At 52.2% G+C, this 17,605-nt stretch overlaps 1 protein-coding gene across 7 annotated transcripts in view; it reads left to right on the top strand.

The window, feature by feature from the left end:
- Positions 1–17,605, top strand: part of LOC113018066 (NACHT, LRR and PYD domains-containing protein 12-like) — a 267,984-nt gene that overhangs the window by 247,316 nt on the left and 3,063 nt on the right. For all 7 annotated transcript variants that reach the window (XM_080298056.1, XM_080298055.1, XM_080298051.1 and 4 more), the window contains one exon: positions 16,637–16,813. In XM_080298056.1, the coding sequence (XP_080154182.1) occupies positions 16,637–16,813 (177 nt within the window). The remainder of the gene's footprint in view (positions 1–16,636; positions 16,814–17,605) is intronic.

The raw sequence follows: 17,605 nt of genomic DNA, 5'->3' as shown, positions 1-17,605 counted from the left end.
GTGACAATTAACATCATTGATCAGTGTAGGTTAGTAGTTTAATGTTGAAAATAAAATCAGATTGTAACCACAAAGTGTTTGTGTCCGTACGCTGCAACCTTCCACACCATTCCTTTATTGTACAGACTCAGCAGCAGCTCCATGGATCCCAAATCCAAGAGTGGAGAACAGATTTGAAGTGTGTCACATCCATGCAGTCACAGCTGTTTCCACCATGTTTCCACTGATATTAATCCTGTTCAATGACACGTTTCATATCAGTCAATATGTTCTTTAGGACGTCCACTGACATGTTTAAGTGTCCTGCTGGAAATCACTCAAATCATCCATGAAATCCATGAAAAATCCTTTTAGTGTTTCTAACTTCACCCTCTGTCCTCTCTCTCTCTCCATCCTCCTCACTGCTTCTTTCACTGATAATCACACAAACATCGTATTCAGCTACAAAATAACACAATAATATCATCTGATGATCATTATTATAAGAGCAGGATCCATATTTGATATCAGAGTAACACACTGCTTGGTTATGTGCAGTCATCATCAGTGACTGTGGGTCAAACAGAAGCTCTCTGATTGGTTGCTGACCTTGGTCACCTGTCCACTCTCACCTGTTTGTGTTTGCTCTCTCTTTTCTGTCTCCATCCTCTCTCTCCTTTCTCTCCCTCTCTGTCTTTGTACGTCACTCAGGTCCAATGGAAACAGTGACATTTACAAACCAATCAAACACAAACTGATCCATGTCAGGTTATAACAATATTCAAAGTGAATACAGGCTGCTGCTGGACACAGACAGGTAACATCATTTTGACTTGCTGTCACCTGGATCTGGACTCATAAACACTGAAGCCCTAAGCAGGAATACAAATCATTTTCTGCCAACTAGCGACACAGCAGCAGATAATGGCCAATCATTTCTGTGTTTAGTTCCCCTGAAATCAGATCTGATATCAGCAGCTCTGAGTTCATTCATCATTATTGTCCAGTGATGAGATTTCTGCTCCATTTGGTAACAGTCAGCAGGTTTTTCCTGCGTGTGGACGTGAACAGTCGTACCTGACAGCAGGTAGCAAACAATTCAATTCAATTCAATTCAATTCAATTCAATTCAATTCAATTCAATTCAATTCAATTCAATTTTATTTATATAGCGCCAAATCACAACAAAAGTCGCCTCAAGGCGCTTCATAGATACAGAGAAAAACCCAACAATCATATGACCCCCTATGAGCAAGCACTTTGGCAACAGTGGGAAGGAAAAACTCCCTTTTAACAGGAAGAAACCTCCGGCAGAACCAGGCTCAGGGAGGGGCGGCCATCTGCTGCGACCGGTTGGGGTGAGAGAAGGAAGACAGGATAAAGACATGCTGTGGAAGAGAGACAGAGGTTAATAACAGATATGATTCAATGCAGAGAGGTCTATTAATACATAGTGAGTGAGAAAGGTGACTGGAAAGGAAAAACTCAATGCATCATGGGAATCCCCCGGCAGCCTACATCTATTGCAGCATAACTAAGGGAGGATCCAGGGTCACCTGGTCCAGCCCTAACTATATGCTTTAGCAAAAAGGAAAGTTTTAAGCCTAATCTTAAAAGTAGAGATAGTGTCTGTCTCCCGAATCCAAACTGGAAGCTGGTTCCACAGAAGAGGGGCCTGAAAACTGAAGGCTCTCCCTCCCATTCTACTTTTAAATACTCTAGGAACAACAAGTAGGCCTGCAGAGCGAGAGCGGAGCACTCTAATAGGGTGATATGGTACTACAAGGTCATTAAGATAAGATGGGGCCTGATTATTTAAGACCTTGTATGTGAGGAGCAGGATTTTGAATTCAATTCTGGATTTAACAGGAAGCCAATGAAGGGAAGCCAGAACAGGAGAAATATGCTCTCTCTTTCTAGTCCCTGTCAGGACTCTTGCTGCAGCATTTTGGATTAGCTGAAGGCTTTTCAGTGAGTTTTTTGGACATCCTGATAATAATGAATTACAGTAGTCCTGTCACGGCGGGGCGAGCTACGCAAAGTAGCTCGGCGTGCCTGTGTAGCGTGCTGACTAGACCCAAGCGCGGCTAAGGCTAGCGGTGGGTTTGGAGCAGACACGCAGTTATTCTAGTAACGATCAGTGCACGAAGCGTGGCTTCGGAACTGTCGTTACAGACAGAGAGCGAGCGGAGCCGGGAAGAGAAAAAGGATTGAAGGGAAAAACACTCACGGTTGCTGAATCAGGCGGAGACTGACGTCGGCAGAGTTTCGGAGCTCCTGACACGAAGAGAATGATGTCTGAGCGGCGAACAGGTGGGTGGCGTCTCTCTTTTAACCCCGGCCCCGTGATCAGCTGATCACAGCTGATCACTGGCTGACAGGACCCCCCCTCCGAGGACCGGCACCCGGCGGCGACGGAAATCCGAGATGAGGGAAGGATCCATCTCGGATTGAGGAGCGCTCATCAGGGCCGTAGCCAGCCCAGTCCACCAAATACTGGACCCCCCTGCCCCGGGGACGGGAGTCCAAGATCCGTCGGACAGTGTAGACAGCACCCCCATCGACGATCCTGGGCGGGGGCGGGGCCCGGGAGGGGGGCGCTAGCGAGGAAGTGACGCGCCGCTTGAGCTGCGAGACGTGGAAAACCGGATGGACCTTCATGGCGGGTGGAAGCCGGAGACGGTAAGCCACGGGGTTGAGCCGGGCAGTGACTTCGTACGGGCCGACGAACCGGGGAGTGAGCTTTTTGGACTCACCGCGCAGCCGCAGGTGCCTTGTGGAGAGCCAGACGCGGTCCCCCGGCTGGAAGGGGTGACCCGGGCGGTGGCGGCGACGATGCTGCCGGGTGTACAGAGCGTTGGCCCGGGTAATGGCAGCCCGCGCCTTGATCCAGGCCTGACGACAGCGGCGGACCATCCGTTCAGCAGCAGGCACGTCGACCCCCGCTTCCTGATGGCTGAAGATAGGAGGATGAAAACCATGACAGACCTCAAAGGGCGAGAGACCGGTGGCAGAAGAGACGTGAAGGTTATGAGACAACTCAGCCCACACCAGGTAACGAGGCCAAAGCGACGGTTGGGCGGAGACGAAGCACCGTAAGAAGCGCCCCAACTGTTGATTGGTCCGTTCAACCTGCCCATTGGTCTGAGGGTGATAACCGGACGAGAGGCTGGGAGACGCTCCAATCAGGCGGCAAAAGGCTTTCCAGAACCTGGCGGTGAACTGGGGCCCCCGATCGGAGACTATGTCCTTGGGGAATCCGTGAAGCCGGACGACATGGTCCAGGAGGAGCTCGGCCGTCCGTTTGGCGGAGGGGAGGCCGGCCAGGGCGACCAGGTGCACCGCCTTAGAAAACCGGTCCACAAAGGTGAGGATGGTGTCAAGACCGTCCACAGATGGGAAGCCGGTAACAAAGTCAAGGCCGACATGGGACCAGGGACGTCTCGGCACAGGGAGAGGGCGAAGGTCGCCAGCGGATGGCTGGGAGGAGGACTTGGCCCGAGCACAGGTGTCACAGGCGGAAACAAAGTCACGGACGTCCCGCGTCATGGAGGGCCACCAGAAGGCACGACGGAGGAGCTGGAGGGTCCTGTCGGGCCCTGGGTGACCAGAGAGCGGGGAGGAGTGAGCCCAGAGCAAGGCCTCCTGACGGCACCGGGATGGTACATAGAGCCTCCCAGCCGGGGTGTCAGGCGGAGGCGGTTCGGCGGTCAGGGCATCCCGGATAGAGTCCTCCAAGGGCCACCGAAGGGGGGCAGCGAAACAATGAGATGGTAGGATAGGTCCAGGGTCTGATGTGAGGCCGTCCTGGGCGAACTGCCTGGAGAGAGCGTCTGGCTTGGTGTTCTTGGAGCCAGGGCGGTAGGCGAGGTGGAAGTTGTAAGGTTCGAAGAATAAGGCCCAACGGGCCTGCCTTGGGTTGAGCTGCTTGGCAGAACGAATATGGATCAGGTTCTGATGATCAGTCCAGACCAGAAACGGTTCTTTTGCTCCCAGGAGCCAATGCCGCCACTCTTCCAAGGCCCACTTGATGGCCAGGAGTTCTCGGTCGCCGACACCATACCGTCGCTGCGTGTCAGAGAATTTCCTCGAGAAATAGCAGCACGGGTGAAGTTTCCCATCCGGGCCGTGTTGAGAGAGGACGGCGCCAGCGCCAACATCGGAGGCATCCACCTCCACCACAAAATCTCCGGCAGGATCAGGGTGGAGCAGGACGGGAGCCGTAGCAAACCGGCGGATAAGGTCTCGGAATGCCTCTTTCGCACCAGGGGGGAGGCAGAAGGGCTTGGGCAGGTTAGCTGGTTTGGTGAGGGATGTCAGTGGGGCGACAATGGCGGTGAAATTGCGGATAAAGCGCCGATAGAAGTTGGCAAAGCCCAGGAAGCTCTGTAGCTGCTTAAGGCTGGAAGGCTGAGGCCACTGGGTCACGGCTTGGACCTTTTGCGGGTCCATGGTCAGGCCATTGGAGGAGATGGTGAAGCCCAGGAAGGTGGTGGACCGCTGATGGAAGGCACACTTTTCCAGTTTGCAGAACAGCTGGTACTCGAGCAGCCTGCTCAGCACGGCCCACACATGGCGAATATGGTCCACTTCGGTGCGGGAGTAGATCAAGATGTCATCCAGATAAGCAAACACCCACCGGCCCAGCATGTCCCGCAAGACATCGTTGATCAGGTGTTGGAAGACAGCAGGGCTGTTGCAGAGGCCGAAGGGCATCACCAGATACTCCCAGTGCCCGTTAGGGGTGATGAAGGCCATCTTCCATTCGTCCCCTTCCCTAATCCGCACCAAATTGTAGGCGCTGCGTAGGTCTAGTTTGGTGAAGATGCAGGCCTGGGAGAGGGAATCGAGTGCGGTGGATAGCAGAGGAAGAGGATGGCGGTTCTTAACAGTGATTTTATTCAAGCCCCGGTAGTCTATACAGGGGCGAAGCCCGCCGTCTTTCTTCTTGACAAAGAGGAATCCCGCAGCTGCAGGGGAGGTAGAAGGGCGAATAAAGCCCTGTTGGAGAGCCTCAGCGACGTACTCCTCCATGGCTTTGTTCTCTGCGGGTGACAGCGAGAACAGGCGACCACGAGGAGGGACCGCTCCCGGGAGGAGCTCGATGGCCATGTCGTAGGAGCGATGAGGAGGGAGAGCAGAGGCTCGCCTCTTACTGAAGACCTCAGACAGGTCATGGTAAGCCGGAGGGATCTTATCCAGATCGATGGACTCCGGGGGTGACGCCTCTTCTGACTTTGAGTCCTTTCCAGTCCGGAAGAGAAAGCAGCGGCGTGAACACTGGGGACCCCAGTCCAGGATCTGGCAGGAAGACCAGGAGACGTGGGGGTCATGTTGACGGAACCAGGGGTATCCGAGGATGAGAGGAGAGGAAGTGGCCGAGACTACTAAAAACCGGATCTCCTCCTGATGATCCCCGACAGACATGCGGACTGGCTGGGTCTGGAACTGGATCGGGTAGGGTTGGAGTGGTCGCCCGTCTACTGAGGTCACCAGGAGGAATCGGTCGACGGACGTCAACGGAATGCGAAGCCGAGAGGCTAGTTTTTGATCGATGAAGTTCTCAGCGGCTCCGGTGTCCAGGAGGGCTTCAGATGAGAGCCGTTGGTGTTTCAGGTGAAATGTTACCGGTAACAGAAAACGAGAGGGGTCAGAGGAGAGGGAAGGGCCAGGTGGGACACCCCCGCAGTCTACCTGGCGTCGTCGTTTCCCGGCCGTAGCGGGCACTGGGGACGACGGTGTCGAGCTGATCCACAGTAGGCGCAGAGGCCCTCACGCCAGCGTCTCTCTTTCTCCTCTTTGGGGAGTCCACCCAGCTGCATGGGCTCCTCGCTGGATGTGCTGCTTGGGCTAGCCGTGGCTCCATCAGAGGGGGGAGCAGGTCGCGAAGACGTGGTCCTCTGAGGCTGGAAGGGTTTGAAGGCCCGAGGGGTATGGCGAGGCCGCGACATCACTCGTTGGTCAATCTTCAGCGCGAGGTCCACGACCTCATCCAGAGTTTTAGGGGCCTCACGGCCGGTCATCTCGTCTCGGATGTAGTCAGCCAGTCCCTCCAGAAAAATAGAGCGCAGAGAAGCGTCTCCCCACTGTAGTTTAGCGGCCAGGGTGCGGAATTGAGAGGCAAAGTGACAGACGGGTCGGCTGCCCTGGCGTAGATGAAGCAGCTGTGACTCCACTTCCACTTCGCTGCTCGGGGGGACAAATGTCTTTTTTAATTCCTCCACAAACAGGGCATAGTCATTGCAAGCTGCCGATTTATTGTAGTAGAGAGCCGCGGCCCATTCCTGAGCCTGGCCAGACAAGAGAGAGGTTAGCAGTGCAACCTTAGCACGGGCGGTGGCGTATTTAGTGGGCTGACACTCGAACAGCATGTCTAAAGTGGCAAGCAAACCATCAGGCCGGCCATCAACTCCGTTCCACTTGTCTGGTAGTCCAATCCGGGGTTCCGCGCTCACCGGCGCCGGCTGACGTTGCAGCGAGGTGACGGAAGTGGAAAGTTGGAGGACAGTTTCGGTGAGGGACTCCACTTTTGTGCACATCTGATCTACCACACCGCGAAGATATAGAACTTCGGCTTTCAGCCGTTCGAATTCCGCTGGGTCTATAGCAGGCTCAGACATCCTGTCACGGCGGGGCGAGCTACATACAGTAGCTCGGCGTGCCTGTGTAGCGTGCTGACTAGACCCAAGCGCGGCTAAGGCTAGCGGTGGGTTTGGAGCAGACACGCAGTTATTCTAGTAACGATCAGTGCACGAAGCGTGGCTTCGGAACTGTCGTTACAGACAGAGAGCGAGCGGAGCCGGGAAGAGAAAAAGGATTGAAGGGAAAAACACTCACGGTTGCTGAATCAGGCGGAGACTGACGTCGGCAGAGTTTCGGAGCTCCTGACACGAAGAGAATGATGTCTGAGCGGCGAAAAGGTGGGTGGCGTCTCTCTTTTAACCCCGGCCCCGTGATCAGCTGATCACAGCTGATCACCGGCTGACAGGTCCAGCCTGGAAGTAATAAATGCATGAACTAGTTTTTCAGTGTCACTCTGAGACAGGATATTTCTAATTTTAGAGATGTTGCGCAAATGGAAGAAAGCAGTCTTACATATTTGTTTAATATGTGCGTTGAAGGACATGTCCTGGTCAAAAGTGACTCCAAGGTTCCTCACCGCGTTACTGGAGGCCAAGGTAATGCCATCCAGAGTAAGAATCTGGTTAGATACCATATTTCTAAGATTTTCAGGGCCGAGTACAATAACCTCAGTTTTATCTGAATTAAGAAGCAGAAAGTTAGCGGCCATCCAGGTCTTTATGTCTTTAAGACATTCCTGCAGTTTAACTAATTGGTGTGTGTTATCTGGCTTCATGGACAGATAGAGCTGGGTGTCATCTGCATAGCAGTGAAAATGTATGCTATGTCTTCTAATGATACTGCCTAAGGGAAGCATGTATAATGTAAACAGAATTGGTCCTAGCACTGAACCCTGTGGAACTCCATAATTAACCTCCATTTACATGCACGAATTGGAGTCTATTAGATAGATATGATACAAACCACTGCAGCGCAGTACTTGTAATATCTACAGCATGTTCTAATCGCTCTAATAGAATATTATGGTCAACAGTATCGAACGCTGCACTGAGGTCTAGCAGGACAAGCACAGAGATGAGTCCACTGTCAGAGGCCATAAGAAGATCATTTGTAACCTTCACTAAAGCTGTTTCTGTGCTGTGCTGAGCTCTGAAACCTGACTGAAACTCTTCAAATAAACCATTCCTCTGCAGATGATCTGTTAGCTGTTTGACAACTACTCTTTCAAGGATTTTTGATATGAAAGGAAGGTTGGAGATTGGCCTATAATTAGCTAAGACTGCTGGGTCTAGAGATGGCTTTTTGAGTAAAGGTTTAACTACAGCCAGCTTGAAGGCCTGTGGTACATAGCCGATTATTAGAGATAGGTTGATCATATTTAAGATCGAAGAATTAATTAATGGCAGGACTTCTTTGAGCAGTTTTGTAGGAATGTGGTCTAAAAGACACGCTGATGGTTTGGAGGAAGTAATTATTGAAGTTAACTCAGAAAGATCAATTGGAGAAAAAGAGTCTAACTTAACATCAATGGTACTAAGAGTAACTGTAGATAATATTACATCTGTGGGATGATTATTGGTAATTTTTTTCTCTAATGATAAAAATTTTATTTGTGAAGAAGTTCATGAAGTCATTACTAGTTAACGTTAAAGGGATGGTTGGCTCAAAAGAGCTCTGACTTTTTGTCAGCCTGGCTATAGTGCTGAAGAGAAACCTGGGGTTGTTCTTATTTTCTTCAATCAGTGATGAATAGTAAGATGTTCTGGCTTTGCGGAGGGCTTTCTTATAAAGCAGCAAACTATTTCTCCAGGCTAAATGATGATCCTCTAGATTTGTGACACGCCATTTCCTCTCCAGATTACGAGTCATCTGCTTTAGGGTACATGTTTGAGAATTATACCACGGAGTCAGGTACTTCTGATTTGAGGCCTTAGTTTTCACAGGAGCTACAGTATCCAGAGTCGTACGTAGTGAGGAGGTGAAATTATTAACAAGATAATCGACCTCTGTTGGGGTAGCGTTCAGATAGCTGCTCTGCTCTGTGTTGGTACAGGGCATTGGAGATGATAACAGTGGGTGGATTATATTCTTAAACTTAGTTACAGTGCTTTCAGAAAGACATCTACTTTGATAAAGTTTACTCTTCACCGCTGTGTAATCAATTATTGTAAAAGTAAATGTTATCAGGAAATGATCAGACAGGAGATGGTTTTCAGGAAACACTGTTAAATGTTCAGGTTCGATGCCATATGTTAAAACAAGATCTAGAGTGTGATTAAAGTGGTGGGTGGGTTCTTTTACATTTTGAGAGAAACCAATTGAGTCTAATAACACATTAAATGCCATTTTGAGGCTGTCATTTTTAGCATCTACATGGATGTTAAAATCACCCACAATAATTATTTTATCTGAGCTCAGAACTAAATTAGATATAAAGTCTGAGAAATCAGACAGAAACTCTGTGTAAGGCCCAGGTGGACGATAGATGATAACAAGTAAGACTGGTTTCTGAGTTTCACAGCTGGGGTGGACAATGTTAAGCATCAGGCTTTCGAATGAATTAAAAGTCTGTCTTGGTCTTTCATTAATTAATAGGCTGGTGTGAAAAATTGCTGCCACACCGCCCCCTCGGCCTGTGCTTCGAGATTTCTGGTAGTTAGAATGGCTCGGGGGTGTTGATTCATTTAAACTAACATAATCATCCTGCTGCAACCAGGTTTCTGTAAGGCAGAGTAAATCAATTTGTTGATCAATTATTAAGTCATGTACTAACAGAGACTTGGAGGAGAGAGACCTAATATTTAATAATCCACATTTCTCAAACAGAGATCATCTTTCCAGCTGGAACTCTTCACTGAGCTGAACTCATTCAAAATGTTCTGGAGTCAAAACAGGAAACAGTCCAAATGTGTGTCTTCACTCTGACTCTGGATCAGATCTCAGTGACAGACTGTGGACATTATGGAAGCCTAAATGTGACACCATCTTCCTCCTTCATCTGCAGATTAAAGCCAAACAAAGATTCTCATTAAAAGTCTGCAGGTCTGAGAGAGACTCAATCGTTGTGTCATGTCAAACACAGTAAGAGGAGCTGAAGCACAGATGTGAAGAGCAGATTCATCAGATTATGACCTCACTCTGTTTTGTCTTCATATACATTCAGTCTCTGTTTATAATGCAGATTTTCTGCTTTTATAATAACACATTTGTGGCGGAGGCGTGGCCCCGGGCGCAGCTGCAGGGGAGGAGTGGAGCAGAAGGCTCAACAGGGCGGCGCTGCGAGGCCGGTAAGAACAGCTGATGGTGTTTATGTACTGATGATGGTCTCCCTCCGCTGTGTTTATAGTGAGACGGGGAGGAGCGGCCAGAGGGAGATCAGCTGGACTCGTGAGCTGTCAGGCTGTGCGACCGATTCAGCTGTCAAAACACAAACGTCAATAAATGTGGAAATTGGCAGTACATACCTGCGTGTGCGTGTGTTTGTGCCTGGTGTATACCACAAGTGGTGCCGAAACCCAGGAAGGTGCCGGTGGGGGAATGTCCGACCCACAGGCCGCGCCACCCGCCCAGCCTCTGCAATTCTTGGCGCAGATGCTAGCGGAGATGGCGACGATGAGCCGGGATCAGGCGGCCGACCAGCGTGCCCACCTGGCCGCGCTGCGGGAGCAGATGGACCGACAGACGCAAGTTCTGGAGCGGCTGGTCGGGGCCGCTGCCACGCCGAAGCCCTCGCCACTGTCGGTGGCGGTGCCCCGGATGGGGGACGGGGACGACCCACAGGTTTTTTTGGAGACCTTCCGTGCCACGGCGGAGGCTTGCCAATGGCCGCAGGAGGAGTGGGCTCCGCGGCTGCTCCCCCTGCTGTCTGGGGAGGCACAAACAGCGGCCCTGAGTCTGCCTCCGGCGTCGAGGAGCAGCTTCCCGGATGTGAGCCGGGCGGTGGTGGACAGGCTGGGGCTCACCGCCGAAGACCATCGCCGGCGGTTCCGGGCCTGTCGGCTGGCTACAACGGACCGACCACTCGCCTGGGCCCGGCAGCTGCGCGACGCGGAGGTGCGCTGGCTGCAGCCGGGAGCATCGGAGGGCGAGACGAAGCTGGTTGACAAGGTGGTGCTGGAGCAGTTCACGGAGGGATTGCCAGCGGAGACGGCGAGATGGGTCCGGTGCCACCGGCCCGCAAGCTTGGAGGTAGCGGTGACGCTGGCGGAGGACCACCTTGCCGCTGGAGCAGGGGAGCCCGGGGACGCCGGACGGAGGCCGAACAAACAGGCCCCAGTGCCGGCCCCGAGGCGCCGTGTGCCGGCACCAGGGCAGGCAGAGCGGCTGCCGGCGCTGAGCCCCACTAACCCTTTCGCGGCGTTGGTGCCGTCCAGGGGAGCCGAGCCGAGTGGAGCCGCCCCCGAGCCACGGAGGGCAGCACAGACGCCGGGGCCGGAGTGTTGGAAGTGCGGGCAGCCGGGACACCTGAGGAGGGATTGTCCACTTATGGAAGTGGGGCAGGTGTTTCGCGTTGCTGGCGCCCCAGCACCCTCCCCCGGTCCAGGAGGGACATACAGTATTCCGGTAAGGACTCGATGGGGTATACGCCAGGCGTTGGTGGACACGGGCTGCACACAGACCCTCGTGCACCAAGGTTTGGTTCGCCCCGGGGCATTATAGGAGGCAGAATGGGTGGAGGTGAGATGTGTTCATGGTGATGTGCACCGGTACCCCATAGTGCCGCTGCTGTTAAAATACAAGGGCCATACACATAGGGTAACGGCGGCGGTTAGCCCGCGCCTGTCGCACCCCCTGATTCTGGGTACCAATTGGCCGGGGTTTCATCAGCATAGGGTAACGACGGCGGTTAGCCCATGCCTGTCGCACCCCCTGATTCTGGGTACCAATTGGCCGGGGTTTCATCAGCTACTGGGGCAGTACGCGGGGGTGCGATCACGACCGGAAGCGGGGTGTAGCGTGTGCGCGGCTTTCAGCGGTGACGCGGGGTCGTCCGACACCGACTCCGGGGGGGAGGAGCCGGCGGGTCCCTCACGGGACGTCCCGCCGGCCCCGGAAGTGTCCCCCATGGGTGATTTCCCACTGGAGCAGTCTCGTGACGGCACCCTACGCTCAGCCTTTGACCAAGTGATGGCTATTGATGGTCACGTGGTGCGCCCTGAGGCCGCGCAGACCTACCCGCGTTTCGTCATATTAAATGACCGATTATATCGAGTGAGTCGTGACACTCAGACAGAGGAAACACACACCCAGTTGTTGGTGCCGCAGGGCCGCCGGGAAACACTTTTCCAGGCCCACTATAACCCCATGGCAGGGCATATGGGCTACGAGAAAACTCTGTAGCGAATAACGGCCCGATTTTATTGGCCGGGCATCCGAGCGGATGTGCGCCGTTGGTGCGCGTCCTGCCCGGACTGCCAACTTGTTAACCAGCCGGCCATACCGAGAGCGCCTCTGCGCCCTCTCCCCCTCATTGAGGTCCCGTTTGAGCGCATCGGCATGGACCTCATCAGGCCGTTTCACCGGAGTGCACGCGGTTACCGCTTTGTGTTAGTCCTGGTGGATTACGCAACGCGGTACCCGGAAGCAGATCTCTGCAAAGAGTGTGGCGCAGGCACTGTTCCAGGTCACCTCCCGAGTCGGAATCCCGAAAGAGATACTGACTGACCAGGGCACGTCGTTTATGTCTCGTACACTGCGGGAACTGTACGAATTACTGGGCATTAAATCTATTCGGACCAGCGTCTACCACCCTCAGACTGACGGGCTGGTGGAGTGGCTGAATAAGACCTTAAAGTCCATGATTCGGAAGTTCATTAACGAGGATGAACGCAATTGGGATCACTGGCTAAACCCTCTGTTATTCGCAGTGCGGGAGGTGCCCCAGGCCTCCACGGGATTTTCTCCCTTTGAACTGCTGTTCGGCAGGAAGCCACGTGGGGTGCTCGACCTGATTAAAGAAAGCTGGGAGGACGGTCCGAGCCCCGCCAAAAATGAGATTCAGTACGTGTTGGACCTGAGAGCAAAACTCCACACTTTGGGGAGGTTGTCACGGGAGAATTTGCTCCAGGCTCAGCAGCGTCAGCAACGCCTGTATGACAGAGGGGCTAGGCTCAGGCAATTTTCACCGGGAGATAAGGTGCTTGTGTTACTCCCTTCCTCCAGCTCAAAGTTGCTCGCCAAGTGGCAAGGACCCTTTGTGGTCACACGGCGAGTCGGGGACGTGGACTATGAGGTCGCTCGGTCGGACAGGGGAGGAGCCACGCAGATTTATCACCTCAATCTCCTCAAACAGTGGCGAGAGGTCGAAACCGCTTCTCTGGTGAGCTTGGTGAAGGAGAGAGATGAGTTGGGGCCTGAGGTGCCAAATTCTATCATTCCCACCTCCCTCCCTTGTGATGACCATCTCACACAGGCCCAGAGAGCGGATGTTGTCGCGTTGCAACAGCGTTTTGCGGACGTGTTCTCCCCCCTGCCCGGCCGGACCTCCCTCATCGAGCACCATTTCGTGACGCAGCCCGGCGTGACGGTGCGTTCACGGCCCTATAGGCTCCCGGAGCATAAGCGAAAAATCGTGCAGAGGGAATTGGCGGAAATGCTGAGGATGGGAGTAATAGAAGAGTCGCACAGCGCCTGGTGTAGCCCCATCGTTCTGGTGGTGAAGAAGGATGGGTCTATACGGTTCTGTGTCAACTATCGCAGGGTGACCGAAGTGTCACGCTTTGATGCCTACCCCATGCCTCGGGTCGACGAGCTCCTGGACCGGTTAGGCACGGCCTGCTTTTTCACGACACTGGACTTAACCAAGGGCTATTGGCAGATTCCCTTGTCTGCCGAGGCCAGGGAGAAAACGGCCTTCTCCACTCCGTACGGTTTGTACCAGTTCGTGACACTCCCGTTCGGCCTGTTCGGGGCCCCGGCCACTTTCCAGTGTCTCATGGACCGGGTACTGCGTCCGCACGCGGCGTATGCTGCCGCCTACCTGGATGACGTGATCATCCACAGCGACACCTGGGCGGAGCATGTGCTGCGGGTGGCCGCGGTCCTGGAGTCCCTGAGGCAGGCGGGGCTCACGGCCAATCCGAAGAAGTGCGCGGTTGGACGGAGGGAGGTGCAGTATCTGGGGTACCACCTGGGGGGCGGGCAGGTGCGTCCACAGGTGGAGAAGACGGCGGCTGTCGCATCCTGCCCGCGCCCCAGGACGAAAAAGGAGGTGAGACGGTTCTTGGGGTTGGCGGGTTACTATCGTCGCTTTGTGCCGGGGTTTGCGCAGCTAACCAGCCCCCTGACCGATCTCACTCGAAAGGGCGCCCCGGATCTGGTCCAGTGGAGGGGGCCGTGCCAGGCGGCGTTTGTGCGAGTGAAAAACGCTCTCTGTGGGGAGCCGCTGCTTCACACTCCTAACTTTTCCCTCCCTTTTGTTCTGCAGACTGACGCCTCGGACAGAGGGCTGGGAGCCGTTTTGTCCCAGCAGGTGAGGGGGGCTGACCGCCCCGTCCTATACATCAGCCGGAAGCTAGCGGAGCGCGAGCGCCGGTACAGCACCGTGGAGAAGGAGTGCCTGGCCATCCGGTGGGCGGTCGGCTCCCTGCGCTATTACCTCCTGGGACGCTCATTCACCCTCTGTTCGGACCACGCCCCGCTGCAGTGGCTCCACCGCATGAAGGATGCCAACGCCCGGATCACCCGGTGGTATCTGGCGTTGCAGCCCTTTAAGTTCAAGGTGATCCATAGGCCGGGGGCGCAGATGGCAGTGGCCCATTTCCTCTCTCGCTCGCGGGGGGGGGGAGTTGGCTCGGCCGGACGGCTCCCCGGCCTCGAACGGGCGGTGGGGGTGTGTGGCGGAGGCGTGGCCCCGGGCGCAGCTGCAGGGAAGGAGTGGAGCAGAAGGCTCAACAGGGCGGCGCTGCGAGGCCGGTAAGAACAGCTGATGGTGTTTATGTACTGATGATGGTCTCCCTCCGCTGTGTTTATAGTGAGACGGGGAGGAGCGGCCAGAGGGAGATCAGCTGGACTCGTGAGCTGTCAGGCTGTGCGACCGATTCAGCTGTCAAAACACAAACGTCAATAAATGTGGAAATTGGCAGTACATACCTGCGTGTGCGTGTGTTTGTGCCTGGTGTATACCACAACATTTTATATTTTCTATCATCACAGACTGACTCGGTGTGGACTCTCAGAGTCTCACTGTGAAGTTGTGGCCTCAGCTCTGAAGTCCAACCCCTCCCATCTGACACAGCTGGACATGAGTAGAAACTACAACCTGCAGGATTCAGGGATAAAGCTTCTGTGTGCTGGACTGGAGAGTCCAAACTGTCGACTGGAGACTCTGAGGTGAGTTCACTGACTGCGGCTGTTGTTGTTTTTCTATATTTCAGGTCTTTGATTGATGTTTGAAACTTTCTTTAGTTCCTAAATGTTCAGGATGTGTCTGAAGACAAATGTGAAGAAGTTTGAGTGCTTTCAGAAATGTTGTCTTTCCAAACGACTGAACAACAGTTTTTCCTTTTGGCTCCAAACAGAAGTGACAGACTTGAGCAGGGTTCATTTAAAGGCTGACAGAAGTGGAGTGGTGATGGGGAGATGTTTGACAGGACAGTGTTTCAGCCTCCACAGGTTCATGTTGTGCTCCATCAGTCAGTGAAGATGAAGTCAGTGCTGATGAGGCTGTAGAGTGTGTGAGGGATGTGAATGAGGATGATGAAGATCTGATGATAGCAGATAAAAACAGGCTGCAGAGACTTTGAGCCATACAGGGCACACAGTGTGTGTACAGAACAGCTGAAATCATTATGGAGGCCTCACTGGGATATGGAAGCATCACAGTACAGCTTCAGTGAAGCATTAAAGTCTCTGATATGAGATGAGAAATGAAGCAGCCAGAGCTTTTTCATGAGTGGAAATCCACAGTGACTGTGAGCTGCTGCTACAGCCTCCAGATTAGCCAGCAGCTCATCCTGCTCAACATTTCCTCACCAACTTTAATGGAAGTGTGATGTTTTCAGCTGGAGTGATGGTCAGGGTGGCCTCCCTCTCCTCTTCTTCTCCTCTTCCTCTTTCATTTGTAAAGCCACTTCTGCTGCTTTCATTCATTTGGAAGTCCTGTAGCTGAGTTTGGGAGAGACTAACAGCCTCGGCAGCAGAGGGGAGAAAGGCTGTAACACCACCACTTTACTCTGTTCTACCTGTCACATCATTTTATCAGGAAACAAATATGCTCATGTTTTTACTATGTTTGTCTTGAAGATGTAAGAAGATCACATGGTGCTTTTTATTATTGTGTTGGTTTGTTTCCTGTCTCTTGGATGGAGCCCAGCTGCGCGTGGCCCCTGGGCCTGTGGTCAGAGTGTGTGCTGGATAATCCGGCCCAGGATGAGGCCAAACTGACAAGGGATGAAATGTCTGTCACATAATTGAGCTTAGTGTAGTTTCATTTCTGCACAATTTAAAAACAACCAAAACTTTGTTCTGTCTTTTCTATGTTATACTGTAGACTTTCTTTGATACTGTGTCCAAAAGGAGCAGCTTTTACTTTGAAGGGGAGGCGTCTCTGTTTCCTCTTCAGGTTGGATGATGGAAGCAAATGAGTGTGTGATGTTCTTTCAGTGTTGCACTTTGTAGACGCTCCCTGAGCACTGGTCTCACAGCCAGCTGCACTTAGAGACCAGTGTTGTTAGTCCAGGTCAGAAGATGACTTGTTGGAATGAAAATGAGCTTGTAGTTTGTCTGCTTTAATAATGTGACTGGAAAAACGTTTTGGACTTCAAATATGTCCATTTCTTTCACACTTCACCTTTAAAAGTGAAGCCTTGTGGTTCCTGGAAGGAAAAACACGACTTTTTCAAGTCTTTGTCCTGTTTTTATGATAAATGTACGACTTTAATGTGAAACGTTCAGAGTTTTTTCTCTTGTTGTGTTTGTTTGAAGCTGCTTCCTGTTGGCTTCAGCTGTTTGGAGTTTCCATTTTCTAAACTTCTACATTCTGAACCTTCTTCAGCTCTGAACAGATGATGAAACACTGAATGATTTCAAGCTCACACTTTGTCTAATAAACTTACATCTTTCATTCTTTATACAGATTGGAGAGCTGTGGTTTGTCAGAGATCAGCTGTGATTATCTGGCAGCAGCACTGAAGTCCAACCCCTCCCATCTGAGAGAGCTGGACATGAGCTACAACAACAAGCTGCAGGATTCAGGAGTGAAGCATCTGTGTGGTTTCCTGGAGAGTCCAGGATGTGGACTTGAAACTCTGAGGTCAGTCAGCATGTTTTAGTTGTGCTGAGATGAATATGATGTGAAAGTTGTGCTGACACTAAACTGCAGACATCAGGCTGATATTATACTGATCCACACTGAGGATCTTCATGGTAAAGTCTGTTTTCTTCTTCTCTGGTTTAGTCCATTGACTGCAGCAGAACAATGTTCACATTTCAAACCTTCAAAGAAGAAGAAAAATCCTCCACTGGATAATTCACTTTGAAACTCTCAAACTCTTCATTCCACCTTAAAGTCTGTCTGACACTGAAATCCAAAGCAAAATGTGCGTTTGCTTTACAGACAGCAGTCCAACACAAACATACACACATCATCCAAAACACAGTCCAACATCCAAATCTCCTCCACTGCCAGCATGAATGATGGGAAAGAGAAGGAGGAATACTCTGACATTCAGGGTTAGAATGAGTTTCATGAAGCAGACTGTGAAGATCAAAGCTGCATTAGAAAGCTTACATGAATGAATGAGTGGACAGAAGTGGACAGAGATCATCTGAAGCACTTCAAAGGCTTTAAATCAGCACATTTCTCTTTATTCTTTATCAACTCTGTTAGTTTCTCTCAGTTTTCTGTGGAATGAAGCTAACAGCAGGCTAATAAGATGCTGACCAATAGGTTTCTATTAAAGGTTGTAATTTGTATATGAAAAAGTGCTTTGGCTCAGCAGGGATCAGCTTACAGGTAGAATACAGCTGCTGGATGGGATTAGCATGTCATAGCTATCTACCAAACTGCTAACTGGGGGATTTCAGGCCATCTATGGATCATTTT

This window comes from Astatotilapia calliptera, chromosome 3 (genome assembly GCF_964374335.1).
Source record: "Astatotilapia calliptera chromosome 3, fAstCal68.1, whole genome shotgun sequence".
NCBI classification, from domain to species: Eukaryota; Metazoa; Chordata; class Actinopteri; order Cichliformes; family Cichlidae; genus Astatotilapia; species Astatotilapia calliptera.
Note: the sequence above shows the minus strand (reverse complement) of the source record. Positions and strands in the feature narration are given on the sequence as shown.